General features: G+C 44.3%; 1 protein-coding gene across 8 annotated transcripts; it reads left to right on the top strand.

Annotated features, from left to right (window-relative positions):
* The first annotated feature begins 515 nt into the window (after positions 1-515).
* Positions 516-19,859, top strand: LOC6609311 (RNA-binding protein fusilli). 8 transcript variants are annotated; one of them, XM_032716467.1, is made up of 13 exons: positions 1,191-1,622; positions 4,851-5,144; positions 9,287-9,520; positions 11,157-11,433; positions 11,646-11,735; positions 11,799-11,853; positions 12,716-12,826; positions 12,960-13,230; positions 13,352-13,678; positions 13,772-13,918; positions 13,989-14,235; positions 18,324-18,562; positions 18,786-19,859. In XM_032716467.1, exons 2-13 carry the CDS (start codon positions 5,016-5,018, stop codon positions 19,221-19,223), a joined length of 2,565 nt encoding a protein of 854 aa, XP_032572358.1. In that variant the 5' UTR covers positions 1,191-1,622; positions 4,851-5,015; the 3' UTR covers positions 19,224-19,859. The 8 variants fall into 8 exon arrangements, with proteins under 8 accessions (XP_032572356.1, XP_032572355.1, XP_032572358.1 ...); XM_002033964.2 differs by having other exon boundaries at positions 13,352-13,918; XM_032716468.1 differs by lacking the exon at positions 18,786-19,859 and adding an exon at positions 18,624-18,735 and having other exon boundaries at positions 13,352-13,918.
* Positions 19,860-21,029: the final 1,170 nt, after the last annotated feature.

The raw sequence follows: 21,029 nt of genomic DNA, 5'->3' as shown, positions 1-21,029 counted from the left end.
TTGACTACTTCTTGGGCCCGGTAAGGTAAACTGCTCGGCTATGTCGTGTTTTTATGATTGGGCTTAGCACTTTTTAAAGATGGGTATCTGATAGTCGGGAAACACTCTGTCGAATTAGGTACATATATCCGTTACTCGTAGAGTATATTTTCGTTCGCACTCCCACTAGCGCATTAAAGGGTATCTTTCAGATCAAAAAAATTTAGTAGTGATTGGTATATATGTTTAAAAAAAAACAGGTAATTAAGAATTCAAACATTAATATTGTTTTTTTAAGGAAGTTAACTTTTATTTTAGTAAAGTATTTATGTTGCACCTTTAAAAGGGGATTTTACATTCTGATATCGATAAGTGCAAGTAGTTGGGGGTCGTGACACGGTTGCTCCTCAAATAAGCGGCCCACGCATACCAACACCTTACCTGTGCGCTCCCGATGCTTTTCCCACTCTCTCTCTCGCTCGCGCTCTTATTCGTTTTGACCAAAACGCGTTTACGTTGCTCGGTTGTCAGCCAGTTAGTCGCCGTCGCCTGTTGCTTTGGATCTGTGTATTTCACCCGCTTCTAAAACAGTGAAATTTACTACTAAGTATACTTACCAAATAATGGTCACTAGCTGGAAATGATGATTCTGGCCAAAAGGTAAGGTAACCAGGTAAGCAGTCTATTCTACGTGGGCATTTACCGTTCTCCGTTGGTAATTGAGCAAGCGATGAAGAGGAGAAGGAAGAAGAAGAGCAGAGCAAACAGTGTGCAGGTGTGTGTATGTGTGGTGGAGGACGAATGTGTTGGTGGAGCAGCACAGGTAACTTCTATGCGAGAGGGAGCAAGAGAAAGAGAGAGAGCGAGAGAGAGGAAATGCGCGGGTCATGCTCACTGAGCGTAACTGTCTTGCGCAGCGTGGGAAACTAATAGACTAGCTCTTTGCTTTAAGCCAAGCTTTATTGGCAGAGTTTGTGTAACTCTCTCCCTTGAGCTCTCTGTGTCTCACTCTCTCCGCCGAGTTGCCAACTACCGCAAGGCCTATTGGCAAACTCATACCTGGTCATGTTGTTGTTTTTGCTGGTATGTGCGTGATGGAATCTTGTTTGGTCTGCTCTCTCGCTCTCTGTCTACCGACACAGAGAGAGGTAAGCGCAGCTCACCTTAATTTACCTTCGTGGTTACCTGCGTTTTGCTGGGGCGATCAGTTGTTTTTCAAACTTGAAGCCAAGCGGATGCGCGACGGGTTAAATAAGTTAATAAACAGATCCGACACGCACACACACCGAAACGTTTGCACGCACACTCATACCAATTCAAAAACTAGAAAAAGACAACAAGACAAAGTGGTGGAAGCAACAGGTCAAAAAGAAGAAGAAAATACTTGTTTGCTGGCTTCAAATTAAAATAGTAAACTATTCAAAAGGCCACAAAACAAAAATAGCTGGCGTTTTATTAAATGTAACTGTAACACATATGGTCTTTTCGAGTTTGTGTGCGAGAGAAAAGAAAGTGCAATAAAAACCAAAATTTGTGAGAAGCCAGCAAGTGCAATGTATACAACGTGTTGAACGGAAAAAAAATCATAAAACAAGAAAACAGTAAAAACAGTTAAGTCGCCGCGCTGAGAGAGGGAGAAAAAAGTGAGTAAGAAAGCGAAGAAACAGAGGAAGACGAGCAAGAGGAAGCTGTAGATATCATTTACCAACAACCTGTGGCATCCCACAAAGATCAAAAGAGCGAGAGGGTGATAAAGAGCGCAGTAAAGTGTCGACGAGGGAGAGGGAGGGAAAAATATCCGATTGAGAACCACTTGTTGTTGCCGTTAATCGAATAATCTATTAAATATACCAAACTGAATGAGCGACATTAACAAAAACAATAGTAGGCGATGCGCTAAACAAAGTGAAAACAAATTTACAGTTAGCGGAGCCCAAAACGAAGATGCTGAGAGAAAGAGAACACAACTTGTTTATGAATACCCTGCACAAGAGAAGTCTACAAGTTTGTCAAGAAACGAAGGCCTAATTTTAAAATGATTATGGAAAATTTAAATAGAACAAAAATGATTTCGATACATTATAAGCCGATTGTTTTTTTTTTTTTTTTGGAAAACATTCCTACTTAGTAATTAAAATCGGCCAAGATAAGATACTAGCCCAATTTGATACTCATGCTGCTTAGGAAAAAACCAGAACGGTATGAATTTTAAATGCACCTGCTGAAGCGTATTTGAAGATCGCCTAGTGCTGAATCTGTTTTCTTATTTGCAGAATCACAAAACAGCAGCAATTTCAGAGTTGCACTTGTTGCTTGCGTGAGATCCAGTTAAAAGAGGGGACGAGATAAAAATCCAGATAGAGCGAGAGCCCAAAACATTTTCCTTCGTTTCTTTTTTGTTGTGCGAATAACTTTGGCAATTGGCATTTCTCGCCAGCAATTTTTGCGCAATCATAGATTTCCTGTTGCTCCAACAACAACTAACGGCACACGCCAGCGACAACAACAAAACATATTTGCAAGCGGGGAACAGTGCATAAAACAAAAATCGTAAAACAGAAACTTGCGCAATTCATAATTTAATAAGCCAGTCCGAAATACAACAAATACAATCGGCCAACAATGAAAATCTGCTCACTTTCTGGTTTACCAATCGGCAGGTAGCAATTCATTAATTGCAATAGTTGTTGTCGCTGTTGTGGTATTAGGTTTTTATTGCACTCCTGCTGCGCCTGTCACTAATTCGAATTTGATAACGGCTTGATGGTTTTGTCTTTCGCACAGTGTAATAAACGAAAATCGATCTTCACAACAGTTAAACCCCTCAAGAATCTAAATTTTTTAATATATTCAAATATGAGTATGATTAACATTGGTATGCATATTGAGACATCATGAAGATGGTTGTTTTGATATGAGATTTAAATCTATTTAAATTTTATAACATACAAAAATTACAAGATCAAGATAGGCAGATCCCACTGTACTGTGATGTTTATTGTTTGGCGTTTCTTATTTTTAAGGACGGCCGCAACGCTTTCCCATTGTCTATTTGGTCATTCTTTATTTTACTTAATTGGGCGACTCGCTTACCGTTATTCATTCATTAACGAGTAGAGTACCTTTTCCATTTCCATTTCCATCTTGCCATTGAGTGACCAACGAAAGGGAAACGTATCAATGCGTGTCTGCCCTTCTGTCATAACCGTATCTTTTCATAGTTTCCATTGCAATCAATTAAAAGCGCATAAAGCCTCTCATAAGACCACAACCCATGATATATGTATGTACCACTCTCGAAAGGTTGATGTAAATCAACAGGCTTTAATGGGCTGTAAGGGCTTAAGGTCTCTGAACAGGAAATAGGGCAATTTAAGGCAATAGTAAACGCAGCTTTTCGGTTTAACTAACCCCGGAGGTCGACAAAAGTGTCAAAATCAAGAAACTTACGAACCAGTTTAGGCTTTTTGGTTATGAAAGCCGAGGCAGTTCTTTTGAGGAGTAAGAAATCGTGGGAACCTGTATTGATGATGACTTCCTGCTAACGGAAAAAAAACGAGCCAAAGGGCGGTGCAAGATGCAAAAAAGTCAAACGTTTAAAACCCATAAAAAGCAAACGTCATAAATTGCACAAGACGCAAGATTATAACCGCAATCCCTCATTACCACACGGTCGCTCTTCGAGATGATAAAGCCCCTCGAACGAGAAGAGTTTCAAGTGTAGACCATAAAAGCGGGGCATTATGCTACAGTCCAACTTATATAAGTACAACATTTCATTTCATTCTAGAAATTTGAAATTATTTTTATTTTCTCATAACGCTGATGTTAGCTCGGAACTCTATAAGTGGGTATATCTGTGTGATTAAATTTTAAAACATTAGACTAGAAATAGACTTTTTCTAAAACATTTATAATATGACATTAAAAAGCAAACTTTGTTCAAAAATTGTTTGGTATTTTGGCGTTAAAACTATGGTTCAATGTGACGAGGTTAGACTGTAGCCAGCTTCCCTTTCGATCTGATCAGATCCGACACGAGGAGCACTTAAAGTGGCTCAATTACGACAGGCTGGCCTTTTTGCACGTATGAATTATTTGAAATTTTAATTACGGCAAAGAGCAGTCATGACAACTACAAGCAAACAGTGAGCGACTTGCGCCTGCGCGCCCGATTAACCCACGAACGCCATTTTTGTTTGAACTCTGAGGGTCTTGTGTTTTCATTAAGAGTAACACTTTTCACATTAAAAATGCTCATTAAATTGCACTGTATTTTCTCGTACGTTCTCCGTATGCCATTTCGCTTTCTAGCCTGGCGGGGCGAAATTAAATTTCAAATCGCCAGTCCGGGGGTTAATACTTTAATTTCAATTTGACCCCTTTGACGTCAACGGTCTTAGAAGCTCCATTGCTCGAGCCGATTACAAATGCAGCTGAAAATCGGCAACGCGACGGGAAAACTGGCAACGTCACGTGGGTTAAGTGACGGACGGAGGGACAAACGGACGGATGGACAGACGGACGGACAATGGATTGCATATGCAAAGTGTCGCGATGTCAAGCGTTTTGCCAAGTCTCGCTCAAATCACCGGACTTTGGCTTTCTTTTCGATTTTTTAGTGCAAGCACACACAGTACACATATAGTATATACACATATAGTATAGTCTATCTTTATAGTGGTTTTACTTTGGCAAACTTTGACTCTGCCACAAACCGATTCGCTTTGTTTGACATTTCTTGAACGCACTCGTAATTAGTGCTTGCTTAATATGCAGCCAAAAGTCCAAGTGTGCAGTTTTTTGCAGTTTTCCGTTTGCCATATGGATTGCGTAATCACTGATCCCCCACTATTTTCTTTTATTTTCAGGCACAACCGCTGGCGGTGCAGCCCTGAAATGCAGATCATCCAAAGCTAGTCCTTAGGCTTCAACACAAGGAGCATAAACTCTAGCAATAGATTTAATCAAGGGATCTAGATCCAGCGATCCAACTTCTTCAGTCACATCGATCATCACAGGAAGAGATTGACAAAATGCAGGTTCCCGAGCACGTTGTTTCACTGTACATTGCGACCTGTGGCCAAAATGGAGCAGGTCTGGGATCGGACGAGAAGGAGATCATATTGCTGGTCTTTGTCCTCTTAGAGGTGTCAACTGGACAGGTGAGTTAACTTCAAATTTGAGTTGTCAACTGGATTTATATCAATTTACTGGTCTTAATAGCGATGTAATCTCATTTTTTAAGTACTATAAGTTAAGATCAACATTTAATTGCTCAGTTTAAGTAATGGTCTATTATTATTACTAGGGGGCAGTGAGTATGCCTCATCTGTATATGGGGAAAGCTCGTCTGGCGCCGCCCACGGACCACCATTTTGTCGAACCGCTCAGCTCTCATCTACTCTTTAATTAATGAATGCTGTGGCGATAACAGACCGCACTCACACACAGAGAGAAATACGCGCTGCACTTGCAACTGTGTGGAGCGGCGATCGCTTATTATGTTACAGCTCTCGATTTTGATTCGCCAAATGTTCGGGATGCTCAGCGAGGGTCAAAATGGGGCAAGCTATTATGGAAAGACTCTCAACAATATAAAGATACAAATATGATAAGTGACAGATACTTTAAGGCTTTTGGAATTTCTTATGTTTATGCATTCCAGTTTAATGAGTTTGAATGCTACAACAGAAACATATTAAATAGAGTATCGTTTTATTATTATGGTGACTAGCATTAGCCTTAAACACACTAATTTAAAATAATGTTGAGATTGACACTTCCTAACACTGTCACTTCGTAGATTTTTTCAGCTTCACGTGTCGTTCCCTGCTTATAAGTGTTTATGTTTTTTTTTCGGGGAGATCCCTACCAAGTGGGAAACTGAGAGGCCTGCACATTGTATATGGGTATTTGCATATTTTGAGTTTGCCAAGCGATTGACACTAATTGTTTGGAAAAAATCTTTAAACATCCGAGGTGGCTAAGGGCAGGCCAACAACCGAGATTTGCAGTCTCGTCTGAAGCCCTCAACGGAGCTGCGCTCTATGGCATTACGAAATTCCCGCGACAAACTATCGCCTGCCATTAAAATTTATTTGTCAACCGGCAAAGTGAGTTTTTCCAAGAAAGTTTTTTAAATTGGAAATTATGTAATGCTGCTGCAGTATGGCAATCATTTGAAAGATATTTTACAAAACAGTACCTTAATGATTTCGAAATATTTTAGATGATTTAAGTCACACTTTAAATACGTTCTCGTGATAAGTCTATCGTTATCATTCATTTTCTGTAAACGTTTTGGAATAAATTATTCTTCCCATTATCGGTTGCATTGACTCGTTATTCGATTTACCCAATTCGATGCATTTCGTCTTATAATGTCGCTTTCAATACGCAATTTTATTTGCCCAATGCTTGACAATCTCAAGTGCACACAAAAACCCGTATCGGATTGTATCGTATCCCCTTCTAGTATCGTCTAGTATCTGGGGGTTACGTAGGCGCTTCGATTCCGGCGGAGGCTGCGTGTTCAGAGGCACCGCATCTGGAAGGCATTGCTTATATACTTAGATGCATATGTACATATATAGTGGACGTTGTTTTCGCACCGACTAGAACTGATGAAGGAAATTGCCGGCCATTAGAGATGGGTCTGTGTGTACCTTCGGGTCGGGGCTCTTGAGGCTATTTGCTGGCACTGGCCGGGGGTATTCGAGATGTTTGCCTGACATTGTCGCGATTTTATGACGAGCACGCAACATTTTAGTAAGTACAGCCAGCTACTCCCAGCCCGTCCTGCCTGCCTTACTGACTGACTGACTGACTGCACACTAGCCCACCTCCGCGATGATCTTAAGTGGCATTTAATGGCGACATTGAGGATCCGCAATTACGAACGCTTCCATTTCTGTGCGAGATCTTAAACCCAACCATCCAAGGCCCTGACCCGCTGTCAGAGCAGTTAGCTTCTGTCTGCGTTCGGCTGCCAAAATATTATGAATTAATTACCAAAGCTTAAACTCTGGCTTCCAGCTAAGTGGCTTTCGCAAAACGTTTCGGCTCTGGGGCCAATTTTTATGTTAATCGTCTTCGCGGTGAGTCCCCGCCGCAGAGATTATTGGTAATATTGTATCGCTTTTCTCTTGCTATTTTTGGCCAGGTCACGGGGTCACCGGCAGACGCTCGAATTTCTCCAAAATCCTTCCCTTTCTCCGCTATTCCTCGATTAGATTCAGACCCCTCTAACGAGGAATACCCGTATAGACCAGACTTTTATATAAAATATATTATAGATGTCGTCGCATATCTGAATACGAAATTTAGTCTGCGAAATATATGCTAATATCGGAGTCAAACTGTAAAGATCCAAAGTTTTGGAAAGTGCCAATATTATAGTAATGTCACTATTTGTATTATTTAAACGATTATTAAATATGTTGATTACCAAGCCTTCAACTTGAATTTATGTATTAAATTAACGCAGGTCAGCAGACAAACGCGTGTTTGGAAATAGGAGATGCGATCATCTGAATAAAGTTAAATATGCCATTTATTGAGCAATAAAAGCAACTCAATATTATATTTATTGGTTATTGGTTACTATTGAAAGTTAAAATTTCGACAGATCCGCTGCTATTAACAAAACTAATAACCGTATTAGATTTGACTGTCATTATGAGCCCGATTTAGTACCTTGCGTCGTGATTCTACTGACAGCAATTGAAATCGAAATCGCATTTGAAGGCCTTCTGCCATACAAGTAGACATCGAACTATAATAATAATTGCCAATATGCTGACCGATTCTGACTGTCATTTGCCTGCCTAATGGAGGGACTGTTGGGTCTTCTTTTTTTGGACAGCTGAGGGGGCAAACGACCAGACTGTCAAAACGGATCGTTTTGATTATAGCGATGGCTCGTGAAACGTGATAAGAGAATTTACTGAGTGTGCTGCCTGCACGAGCAGAGGCAGACGACTTTTCCAAACGGAAACATCGTTTTCCGTCTCAGTTGATCCATTTTCATGTCAGCTCGATCTGAAATTGATTTTCACTGTTATAGATTTCTTGCTGGGGAGCAATTTCCTTGATTTAATATAGAAACACTCGCACACTCCGCTGACTTACATATACACATGGAGTAATTGGCATGTTAATTACAGGCTAGTTATGACTCGTATGGCAACAATTAAAGTTAATTAACATTCGAAAACAAACTGCAAAAAGCCGTCTAAATCGAGTGCCGAGGGGCTAGACGGGCGATAGGTGGGCTAGCTCTTAATCTCTTGAACCAATTAGAACTCTTAGTTGGCTGAACTTTAATTAATCGGCGTTTCTATTGAGCTGAAATCAGTGGGTTAATGGAAATTCTAAAATATATATATATATATACATATATGTGTATACCCTCTCCTCGGATATATTGAGATCCCCACGCTGGCATAATTAGGGGTGCTCTTAACCCCCACTCTCTTGTCCGTTGAATATAACATGACCACAACTCATGCATTTTTCATTTTCTTCGGACTGCCGTACTGCCACATTCCCCTCGTTCTTTTTTTTTTACTTAAACCTCCAATTCCAGTATTGTTCTCACATTCAAAGCCTATGTAAATCGATTTTGGACGCCAACAGAAATCGGAAAACAAAGAAAATCGCCATGTTTTTTTTTAGTTTTCTTCCTAAGGCCCAATAGATTTGCATAGCGCCCAACTACCTGCAGAGAACCCCGATTTGGAATCGGATCGTAACTTCTTTGCATATCCGCTGACGCAAGCACCACTCTTTGTTCCCTTGGAAATGAAATTGGGAGATGGCGGTTTCTGGGTTCCGAAAGATTGGAGGTTTCCGGAAAGACTCCTAGGAAATAATTTTCCAACAGGAACCAGAACGTTTTTGCGGTCTGAGTTGCAGGTGTACTCCACTATCGGATGGTAGTGATAGCTAAAGTTGACTCGGTTAAGAGCGGTTTGTGTGCCAGGTGATAAGACTGGGTATAGTCATGCTTAATGTTTTTCCGATTTTCTGAAAGGTTTTCTTGAGCTCTTAGGTAGTTTTTAAATGTTTTTAAAGTGATTCCATTTTAAGGATGGCCTAAACTTGACCTCAATATTAATAATGTTATGTAAGATTGTTACTTAGACTTGTGATTTTGCAAACTCGAAAGCCGCGTACATAGGTGTACTCTTTGAAAGGGTATTTCCATATTATAGCTTGTACTGCCCCTATCATTATTACCGACACTTATCATTGTCAAGGTAAACTAATGACTACATCTCCCCATCCATATTCTCATTTTCAGATCGTGGGCACCAAACAAATACTCGTGCGGCCGGATGGCTACTTCATCAAAGATCGCACCATCTCGGGCTCCTCGGACAACTCGAGTGTCACCAACAACACTGCCAGCTCCCCGCCCCTGGCGATCGGGGATGCCAATAATGGCAGTGGTAGCCTGGAGAACGGATCCGAGCTGATTCTACCCATTGCTGAGGCCCAGGCGGCTGGCAAACCTTTGAGCGAGGCCATCGAAGAGGTGCGTATAATCCAATCTGATCCGTGCGGTAATCAGAGCACGTTGTTCGGGTTGTTTTGGTTCGTTTCGATTCAAGCTGGTTATCAGCTGATTACGATAAGATTACCCTGCACTATGCCACCAGCAAATGCACATGTTGTAGGGTGGTATGCGGATGGGTCTATTTATGGAACGCTCACTCTCTCGAAAGAGAGGGGAACGTTCTTGGTCCTTGCCCCGAGTTTTATGAGGCCTGTTGCGCGGACCCTTATCAATGGGCATCGGATTACCCGTGCTGGTATATATGATACAATCAGATACACAGTGGAAATTTGTGCTATATTCAAAGAAAATATTAAAGTACAGTGAATGCGTTGAAGTATGAACTGTGTTCTTAAGATTTATAGTTATAAAGTATTCAAGCTATAAATTTCCAATTCGTAAAGATGAATCACATTAGAGCTGCACATATAGAACGACTTCCGATAAGCCAATATCGATGATCTATGTAGTTCTGAACCGAGGGAGTCATGGTGATTGGTCGAGTTTCTCGCGCAGTCACGACGGGTTGCATTATCCTCTGAAAAACTTTGCCCCAGCACAGATTCCACACCCATTGCCAACGCCAACCCCCCACTCCTTGAGCGCTTATCTGACCCACTGATAACAAAAAAACACTCCAGGCAAGCCCCCGGTTCCACTTTTAGCTCCATTCGGTCAGAAGAACTGGGAACCGGCGCTCTGCAAACAAATGAGACACACATTGTTGGCTGCTGATGCAGATAGAAGATCTTGATATGAATGGGGAAGATTTTGTTTGATATGTTGGGTTCATCACCAATTTTAACTACTTCAAACATTTGATGCCCTTTTAACCTTGACTAATCAGTTAAGAGTTGTACATATAGTACAAACATTAAGCACAACATATAATTTGAACGAGGGCATTTAATGTGGGTGATTATTGATCGTTTATGAGTTATAAATGATTGTTTCATATAGATCTGTATATTATTGTAAGCTCAAAATGCTGCTGTTAATCTTTAACATTTAGTTAGCAAAGCTTAGATTTAATACATCCATATAATCTTTTCTGTGTGATATTCCATTGGTCAAGGCATTTACTTAGATTGGCTTAAAAGTGCATCTGGGAACCTTTGTTCCCTGGCGAGATTGGCGCGTGACGCACAGGGAAACCGGCACAAGTCTGGCATGCTAATTGGCCAAGTCAATAGGGCCAATAAAGCCATTGCCCGGAGATAAAGCTGCACTCGAACGGCGCAGGGTGGTGGCTCAAGATTAGTGATGTCATCTAGATTACACTCCTTGCTCTGTCGCGATTTCGAGCTGGTAATGCGACATTAAGCCGCGTGTTATATTTACCCACCATGACATGGCTGAAAACTGTTCACTTAATTGGCCATAATTGCCGGCCAGCAAACGGGTTTAAGCCATTGGCATTGGGGCGAATCTGGGGAATGTGGCACTATCAGTGACCCAAAGTAACTACTTTTCTCCTCGGGCCAGTGGAATGTTTGGCGTATTTTTCCAAATGCTATTATTAACCTTTGGCCCACATCCTCTTTTCCATCGCCTGTCTTTACGAGACGTGCTAATTGGTAACTAAATGTGTATCTCCCGCGACTCCATCCTGCAGTTCGATGCCTACCTGCGATCTCTGTCGCTCCACGACACGGAGATCAAGCTGGTCACAGACGGTCAGCTGCCCCTGAGGCAGTGCCTCCATCGGGAGGCCAGTGCCAAGGATGTGGAGCTGCCGGCGTACTACAACCGCTTCAGCGATCTGCGTAAGGAGTTCCTGCGCTACAAGTCCGGCGACCTTGCCCGCGCCCTCGTTCCCGTCAAAGATGTGAAGAAGATGCTCCAGGCGCCAACGCTGCCCATGCCCCAGTCCATTGCCGAGATGCTTGGAGGTAAGTTGCGATTGGTTTGAAATCTTTGATTAAAAAAAATCAATTCAATAAATGCAAAATACTTGGTTTGTATAATCTTTAATAATTGTTACCGAATGCATATTGAGTTAATATGCGTTTAATTAAGCTGTGCTCATTAAACGATTACTATTTGCCGGGTTTGATTAACTGAACACGGTTTTAATTAGTTTTTATTACTTTCCCCGCAACAGAACTCAATATTTCATCCGTGGAGGACAACGACTTTTACATTCGTGAATCCCGCGACATGGTCACTGTGATCCAGACGCTGCTCCAGGCAGGTAAGCTATATAAAGTTGGGACCTTTTCTCCGAATTGTTGACTAACTGGAGCTATTTTTACAGGTCACAAATTTGCTGCAAACGAATTGGTCAACCTGGTACTGGAACCTGGAATTTGGTGAGTTTGTAGTAGTTTGTGTTTTGGGTTCGTCTGAACTGGTTCCTCGAAACCCAAGTCGACTCAAGCCCCTCTCAGCTGATCCAAGCACTATTTCGAGTGGGAATAACTCACTCAAAGAACTCAAAGCGATCGCCAAGCCCACCAAGAAATCACTCGAAAACTGCGACAGTGGAAGAAGGCCCCAACAAATCCGAGCTGGGAGCGTCGCTCTCGTCAGTCTTCGTTTGGATTGGGAGACGATAAGAGCTCGATCGTAGAGCCACATAGTCATAGTGTTTCCACGGGATCGGTTCTCAGCCGATGGCATCGAGTGGTATCGGGTGGCATCGTAACGGATCAGAGGCAACGTGAATGCACGGCTCTTGTTATCGCCAGATCGCCTGGAAATATTGAACTACCTACGGCTCCTAGAGATTGGGGTCTGTTTTTTTTGGGTCCAATCACAATAAAAGTTTCAATTAGCAAGCGACAGAGGTATTCCCCTTCCCGGAATGGCAATTTTCTGAAACTCCTTGTTGTGTCCAAGTTTGCCAAGTCTGATTATTCATGTTTTTTATTTGTTCGCGCAGCTCGTTGGGTTTTATTTTCTTGTATTTTTTTTTTGTATTTTTGCTTGGCCCATTTATACATGACATTCTGTTTTATTTGTGCGAGTGTGTGTTTGCGGGAGAGTCAGCAGAAATGTTTATGCGACTTGGTAATCGTCAAGAACTTTGGTTGCACATCGGAACGTGACTGTGACGCCTTTTTCTCCTTGCCCAAGAGGAGGGCCAAACACGTGTTGCATAACCCCCTGATTCGGGATAGGTGGTTTTCCAAAAAACACCATACTTACGGATTTTCCCATTTTCCTCCACAGCTCCATAGACGACGAAGTCGACGGTAACTGCATCGTGAGGGCCAGAGGATTACCCTGGCAGAGCAGCGACCAGGACATTGCCAAGTTCTTCCGCGGCCTCAACGTAGCCAAGTGAGTAATATGTGGTGTATTGCCCAGGCCAACCCATTGATAAGACGGTTCAGGGGTCGACCGTGTCGAGATTACGAGCGACCCACTTTATCATTTACCCACCCGCTAACCGCTCCCCTTCTTCGAATTCCAGAGGCGGCGTGGCCCTCTGTCTTTCTCCGCTCGGTCGTCGTAACGGCGAGGCTCTGATCCGCTTTGTGTGCCAGGAGCATCGCGACATGGCGCTCAAGCGGCACAAGCATCATATCGGCACCCGCTACATCGAGGTGTATCGGGCATCGGGGGAGGATTTTCTGGCCATTGCCGGCGGAGCCTCCAATGAGGCGCAGGCTTTCCTTTCGAAGGGCGCCCAGGTGATCATTCGCATGCGGGGATTGCCCTACGACGCCACAGCCAAGCAAGTGGTAAGTATAGGCAGTTGTCCAGGAGTTCATTGTAACTCCACAACTGGATGCGACAAATCCATATGCAGCTTAAAGAAGAATTATTAAAACTCATGCTAATTTTTATAATTTTCTCTTTTAGCTGGACTTCTTCACCACTGGGGATACTCCGCCCTGCCACGTTCTTGACGGGAATGAGGGCGTGCTGTTCGTTAAGAAGCCGGATGGACGGGCCACGGGTGATGCCTTCGTGCTATTCGCAAACGAGACGGATGCGCCCAAGGCGCTGGGCCGGCACCGTGAATCCATTGGGCAGCGGTACATTGAGCTATTCCGTTCCACGACCGCCGAGGTGCAGCAAGTGCTCAACCGGTCGATGGACCCCAAGAACTATGAGTCGGGCGGCGGGCATAGCCAGCCGCCGTTGATTGCCCAACTGCCCACGATGCAGCTGCCGCTGCTGCCGCAGGTGGGTGCCCACAGCCTCAGCCACAGCCTCGGAGCCAGCCCCGCTAACCTGTGCCCCCCCGTGCCACCTCCCGCTCTCCCTCTCCCCACACAGCACCTCATCACCTCGGGCACCACCAAGAACTGCATCCGACTGCGCGGACTGCCCTACGAGGCGATGGTCGAGCACATTCTGCATTTCCTCGATGACTTTGCAAAGCACATCATTTACCAAGGTGTCCATATGGTTATCAATGCACAGGTTAGTTGGCTTAATAGTATAGAATGTAGTACATTTAATGTTCCAAATCCTTTGCTTCTTGATATTTCAGGGCCAGCCAAGCGGTGAGGCCTTTATCCAGATGGACTTGGAGGAGTCAGCGCGTCTGTGTGCTCAGCGCAGGCACCATCATTATATGATGTTCGGCAAGAAGTACCGTTACATCGAGGTGTTCCAGTGTTCCGGGGACGACATGAACATGGTCCTAAACGGAGGTCTGGCCTCTCCGGTGTCACAACCACCGCCGCCTCACCTTGGTCACGCTCACAAGCAGCAATCACTGCTGGCCGCCACTACGGGTATGTTCAGTTCGGCGGGTCAGTCGCCGACGACCGTAGTCGCCGGTACCGCTCAGTCGCCGCTGGGCGGCACTCATACACACACTCACCCGCACTCTCATGCGCACGGCACGGGCCACGCCCAAGCGGCAGCCGCCGCCGCCCACCACGGATTGTCCGCCTCATCGGCTATGCTGCCGGGTCTTTCGGCTGCCGCTTCCGCATCCGGCCTGGCCTCCTTCATGTCGGCCGGCCAGCAGTCGGCAGCCGCAGCTGCTCATTCCGCTGCCTCGTTGCAAAATGCCGCAGTGGCCTTGGCACCTCAGGGCTACGCCCTCAATCCTTTCTCGCTGCCGCCGCCAGGATCTGCAGCTGCTGCAGCAGCATCCACACCCGCCCTGCTGGCCCAACAACAGGCTCAGTTCATAGCCCAGCAAAGTTTGTTGGTGCGACAGCAGGCTGCAGCTGCTGCCTTGGCCGCTGAACAGCAGCAACAACAGCAGCAGCAGCAACAACTATATGCCAGTGCAATGCTGCAACAGCATCCGCTGTACCTGCAACAGCAGCATCAGCAACAGCAACTGTATGCCAGTGCCATGCTGCAACAAGGTCAGCCGCAATTCGTGCTCATGCAGAGGCCTTCGGCCGCCTACTTGCCGCCCTTTCCGCTCAGCTATATGTCCGCTGCGGGGGCGGCATCGGGCGTTGGAGTGGCGCCAGGAGCAGCAGTTGCTGGAGCGGCAGCAGCCGCATCGCCTTCCGCCAGCAACTCATCGCTGGGTCAATCGATGAAGCGCTCGTACGAGAACGCCTTTCAGCAGGATCCAGCGGGAGCGGCAGCGGCGGCCAGTGCTGCTAAGCGGGCCTTAACCCGGCAGCCCAGCAGTGTTTACTCGTACTATAATTCGGGGATCTAGCTAGACCCTAGATCCGTAAAAACAAATGAAACATTTTCCCTGAAATAAGAGTTTCAACTCCAGCACTTCGGGCACATTCCGCGAGTGGGTGGGGCGTTCATATAATACCTACATTAAGGCGCACACATAACCATATCATGTATCATCATGGCCACACTCACACACAACGCATACCAGGCATTCTTTAGAGCTTAATAATTACCGATTTGGATTGTAGACTTAAGTACTTTTCTTGTATGGAGTACTCGTAGTAGCCTAAGCATACTTGTCTATGGTCTAAGCGAATCATACTTACTATAATTAATATACAACGAGACACACACGCGGGCACTCACACACACACACACACACACACCAGAAGGCACTGCTCACCCATACACGCATAAGTACACCAGCTAACAGAGGGCATTTCAAAAATGATCAAGGTATCCTGATCACTAGTGTTCTATTAAGCATTCCATAACAACAATGAACTTTTATTTGTTTATTTCGATATATGCTTGGTGTGTGTGTGCGTGCGCGCGTGTTTTTTAGGGGCAGGAGGAGAAATTATATATCTTGAGAATATATATCTCCTCAACTGTCCCCCTATTCGAAGGCAATCAACAGAGGCTAACGTGGTTCAATGGGGCAGGGAGTTCTTATGGGTGGCTCGGTGGCCACCAAGCTCATTTAGTGCAATCTAATTTTAGTGTTTACCCTTTGTAATCCTGTTTATAATATAGCCATTCGGCGCCCTCCATGAGATCCCCTCCCTCCGTGAACCACGTCAGGTGTTGGCTCAAGCGCAAATTACAACTAAATTTGAGACGAAAATAGTAACCCGCAACTGTTTACGGGATAACACGAGTAAAGCGAATATCACGAAACCCTGTTTTCTTAGACAAACAATTTGGAATAACCATCGATGGGTGGAGTTGTGTGCCTATCGACTTATACATATTTATATACCTACATTTATACACGCTAGCCTTAAGTTTGTGCGATTTGTGAAATGGGATTGCATTTTAATTCTAGCGGCGATCTTTTCCCGTGTCTCTCCATGGCAGCTAACAATCAATTATTAATAATCTCATCGTCTGACTTGCAATATCGTACACCCTATAAATACATAGTGCCTAGATCTATGGTGTAGCTCTTAAGTGTGCGTAACTGGTGTTAGTCGCAAATGGGATAGTTCTCTCTACTATATCACTCTCTACCTCTTGATATCAATACCTCTCACTGTTTGTGTGTTCTCTGTCATCACTAATTTAGTCGGGATCAGCTAGATCTATAGTCTAAAGCTTGTTGTAAGTTGGGGCGCTTTAGTGTCTATATACATATATAGTGTGACTAGTCTACATAATCGGATAACTGATAACTGGTTACTGGTGACTCGGGCTTACAATCCTGCAAACTGCTCGTTAGCTTTAAGACTGTCTTAACTCTTGAGAAGCAATTATTTAGAAACGATATGATAATGAGAAGTCAACAAAATTAGAATATACAATTCGGCGTAGCTCACTAGGTATTTAGAACTCTGCAATATATGATAAGGAACATCTCTTGAGTTAGGATATGAATTCAGTTAATGAGCATTTTGCACAATTCTTACACAAACAGGAGCTTTTGTCAGTGTCTTTCGGATTCCGAATTCCGCAAACCTACCGGATCCCCCAAAACAAAAATCCATATATCAACCTCTCTCTTCTCCTGCTGCGTCTAACACTAAGTTTCGCTCGGCTTGGGAAGATCGAGCTTAGCGAGAGAAAGGCATGGGAAAGATAGTCTGCGCCTGGCCTAATCCTTAGCTTAATTTAACCTTTAGTCTTACGTAGAATGGCAATCGAGTGGCTTCCGAGCGGGTTAAACGGCCACTTTAAAGAAACAACACATAATCAATTGTATCTACTTAACTAGTTTGTACGCACAGCAGTTTTAATGTTTTTTGGAAATTTTACGATTTTTGATATTCCATTCTTTTTTACCACTAGATGTTAGTGAACAATCTTTGATTAATTTTTTACATCAATAAAATACGACATACCGCCTAAACTAAGCCCGCTCTCTCTCTCTCTCTATCTCTCTCTCTCACACACTGTCACCATCCCTTTCGCTCCTTTGTGTGTTGCCTGATGAGTAGAGGATTATTCCTAGACCTACTAATAAGCAATACAAGATCATATTGGATTAAATACCTTACTAACACTGATGCCTCCAAAACCGAGAAGAGAACCCGTCCCGCCAAGATCCCTATCCTTATTCCTTACCCGCACACTCTTCCTCCATTCACACACCTTTATGTACATGTAACTGGGATATAGGGCTTGGGCTAAGCTTTACACTCGATCGCGATTTCAGCGCCTCGTCCACGGGCCAAAACGTTGGGAGTGGATATCCGGAATCGGCATTTGGAGTTTGTTTGGTTTTTGTTTCCGTCACTGTTCTAGCCACATAAATACTATCGTAACTCTAAGTGGAATGTCCATCGTACATCGTACTAGTCATAGTCGCATCCTGTATGTAACTCGACGCAGTTTGTTCCTTCGGGCGCATACTATATAATCAATTACGGCCTGCGAGGGCCTGGTGCTTGGATTAAACAAAACAATCGAACGAAACATCAAACCAATAAAAAAAAAAAACAAAAAAAAAAAACAGAAAACAAATTAAAATTTCCAAAACAATCGGCCAAACATGTTCAAAATTTGTACTCGTACTTGTGCGCAACTGTTTCATGGTCTCTGGGTGAGGTGGTAAGATACTCGTTCCAAAATACCAACTATATATGTCTCTCCTACCATTTGCAATGTCTAAACGGTGAGTGATTTGAATACAATTTTGCCCCTACTAATCGACTAAACTAACTGGCCAGTTAATTACGGAGATAAGATCACTAATTAACCTAGTAACAACTAAAACGTGAGGTTGAACCACAATCCAAGAAAGTGAGTGGCTAAATTATCCGCATAAGTAAAGCTACTGAAGCTGAAAGTTCGGCTGATGTACACCCGTAAGCCACGCATATATACCTGTATATCTTGTATATGTCTGCTGACCCTCGTCCTTACCCTTCAACAAGCAAATGCCATAACACAACACTTATTACCCAAGAGTTCCCAGAGTGAAACCCGACCCTGTTCTTTTTAGGAACCCCTTCACTGTATGAACACTTCAGCGGAATAATACTCTTTATTTATTTTCAATTAGGTGCCACAGTTCTAGGCGCCCACTTTGGCGGTCCCTTTCCGGCCTACGGAGCGGCCCCGCCACCACCGCCGCCGCACACGCCCCTGCTGGCCACGCCCCGATCGCACCATCATCCGCACCACCACCCGGCGTCCGCCTTTTACCCGCCGCCGCTCGTCTACTGGCCGTACCCGAGTCCGCCTGTCTCGCCCACCACGTACTACAGCCAACCTGGGGCGCACTCGCCCTCGCAAGCCATGGTAAGAGCCACACGCCCCAAGAATAACACTCCCTGATAAGCTGAAAAATTTGCGCCTCTAGATATAGAAAATTATATTATAAATTAAAGAAGCAAATAGAACCTTGGAATCCTCTTCACGGAATTTTACAGAAATTAAATGTATTTAGATAAGTGTGGCTTAAAGCCCAGTAATCATTTTTAAAACGAACATTTAAATGTTAACTTATTTCTGTATGTTGTAGTATCCGCTGGACTTCTTTCCACCGTCGCCCCTTTCGCCGCCCAACGTGTCCATTCCGAACACAAGTACTGGCCTGATACTCACGCCCACCAAAGCGGCCGTCTCCTTTGTGCCGCCCAAGCAGTTTTCGCCCTCTTCTGCCGGAAGCGGAAGTCCCAACTCCAGTTCCGTTAAGTTGGCCGGTCAGGCGGTGCCAGCGCATATGCCATCGATCGCTGTGAATGGGAGGACGGAGGGTGCCACATCCGCAGGAGCAAAGGACACTCCATCGACGCCTCAAGAGACCTCTGCATCACAAACGCTGCTCAGCATAGACACGAACCATGGCACACCCACAACAGCCGCTGCGCCCCCGCTGAAGACGGGGAGTCAGGGGTCGGCGGGGCCAGCTGCCCCGCCCCTTGTGAGCAACTCCTGCGTGGAACTATACATCTCGTAGAGAAGCGAACGAAAAGCCGAGCTTTTTTTCTTGCCAATCGAAGAAACCTATCTGTTAGTCTAGTTTAGAACCACACGGCCCCCACTCTAGCCGAGTCTCATACCCGCGTGTTGAGTTTCGATGGCAGCGAAACAAAACTCGAAGTTTTAAATTTGAAAACGGGACGACGAGCAAAGCAATGGAATCTCGCCGCCGCCTCATGAATTTCTATATCAGATAATCCGCTAGTACTAAGTAGTTAGGCTGCCCAGTGCAACTCATTCGATGTTATATTTATTCCGCTGCTGCATTGCATTCTATCCAAATATACACATTAGCCAATTAGCAAAGAATCGAAGCAAATACGACAAATTTATCCCTAGTCAATAGTAAAATTATTTATACAATTATCTATTTGTAAACGCATGTTAATGTTATCGAAGTCAGCGATTTTCCATGTTTTTATCCGTAGGCTACACCATCAAATATTGTTATTATCCTTGTGCACTCCCAGAAAGCAACAAAAAAAAAAAAGAAACCAAAAAACATAAAAAACATCAGAAAACAAACGTCCCCCTTTGCAATCTGTTTTGTTTGTTAGCCCATTCGCAATGAAAAGATATTATCGTTTGTTTAAATTAAATATATACAAATAAATTTTATTTGAAATGCATAGTCGTGCTATATAGATTAACAGCGTTGGGGTTAGCGGCTTAACATTAATTCCGGAACAGGATGCAATTACGAATCAATTAATGCCACTATCGATGGACGGCAGGTGCAAAACGGCATCATAAATAATTCTCGAAACGGACACTGATAAATCGTTGACAAATGGCGTTACAAACGGACGAAAGTCCCACCGACCCGTTTAAAGGACACGGTCGTTGTGAACCATCATCCGGTCGCACCGTACCATTACTATGGTCTCGTATCACATTTAAAATAGATTAAAAGTCGTCGCAGGTGACCGGGTTAGTTCTATGCAGCATCATTTGCTGCAGCTGCCAGCCGCATCCTGCCACTTCCTCCGGTTCCTGACCCTCCGTCTTCCTGTCCTCCGCTCACATGATAATTTATCAAGCGCTGGCGCCGCTGCAGTGGACACCACTTCCTCCCTTGCCGGTCGCCGCTTCCTGCAGCGGCCAGCGGGCCTATCAAAAGGACATTAGGCGTGCCGCTCCGTTGACAAGTTGGCCTGCGAAGTGAGAGTAGTAAATGAAAAAGCGTCGGTTAATGCGCCAAGGCCAATGGAGAAATATGAGGCCAGCGGTTGCAGAAGTAACTCCTAGTTGCCCCTACCATTTTTCGGGTTCTTTATGGCCGCACACTTCACTAGGCAGCGCCGCCCTGCACTTCCTCTAATGGCTCGGAAATGGCCGTATAAATCTCATTTGTAATCGCAAAGCCGAAAAAACTATTGCCAGACAACGCCTAAAGTAGGCAGCCCAAATAATGGAGAACCGAACTTGCCGCGCAATAGTTGCAAACTTTGCGCCACTGACACTCGAAACTAAGTCAATAAAAAATATAACCCAAATGCCAGTCGCTGGCGGTGCAGCGGGAATGCAATAACAAGGATACCCAATTGGCGGCGGCATATTTTCGACGACTTAGCGACTGTCGTCGCCACTGTCGAGCGGCGAAAAAAGCGCTTCCGTTTTGGTATTAAGCCATCGAAACTTTTATTGATTTAGGGGCTTTCGTTGCGTTTCAGCGAGCATTTCAGTTGACAGGTCTGCTGGAGACAACAACGAGCTTAAAAAAATCACTTTGCATAGACCCAAATTTAAGTGCTTCACTAGAAAATTGAGTCCTTAAATTGTG

The sequence above is a fragment of the Drosophila sechellia genome, chromosome 2R (genome assembly GCF_004382195.2).
Source record: "Drosophila sechellia strain sech25 chromosome 2R, ASM438219v1, whole genome shotgun sequence".
NCBI lineage: Eukaryota > Metazoa > Arthropoda > Insecta > Diptera > Drosophilidae > Drosophila > Drosophila sechellia.
This window is presented reverse-complemented; position numbering and strand designations above follow the sequence as displayed.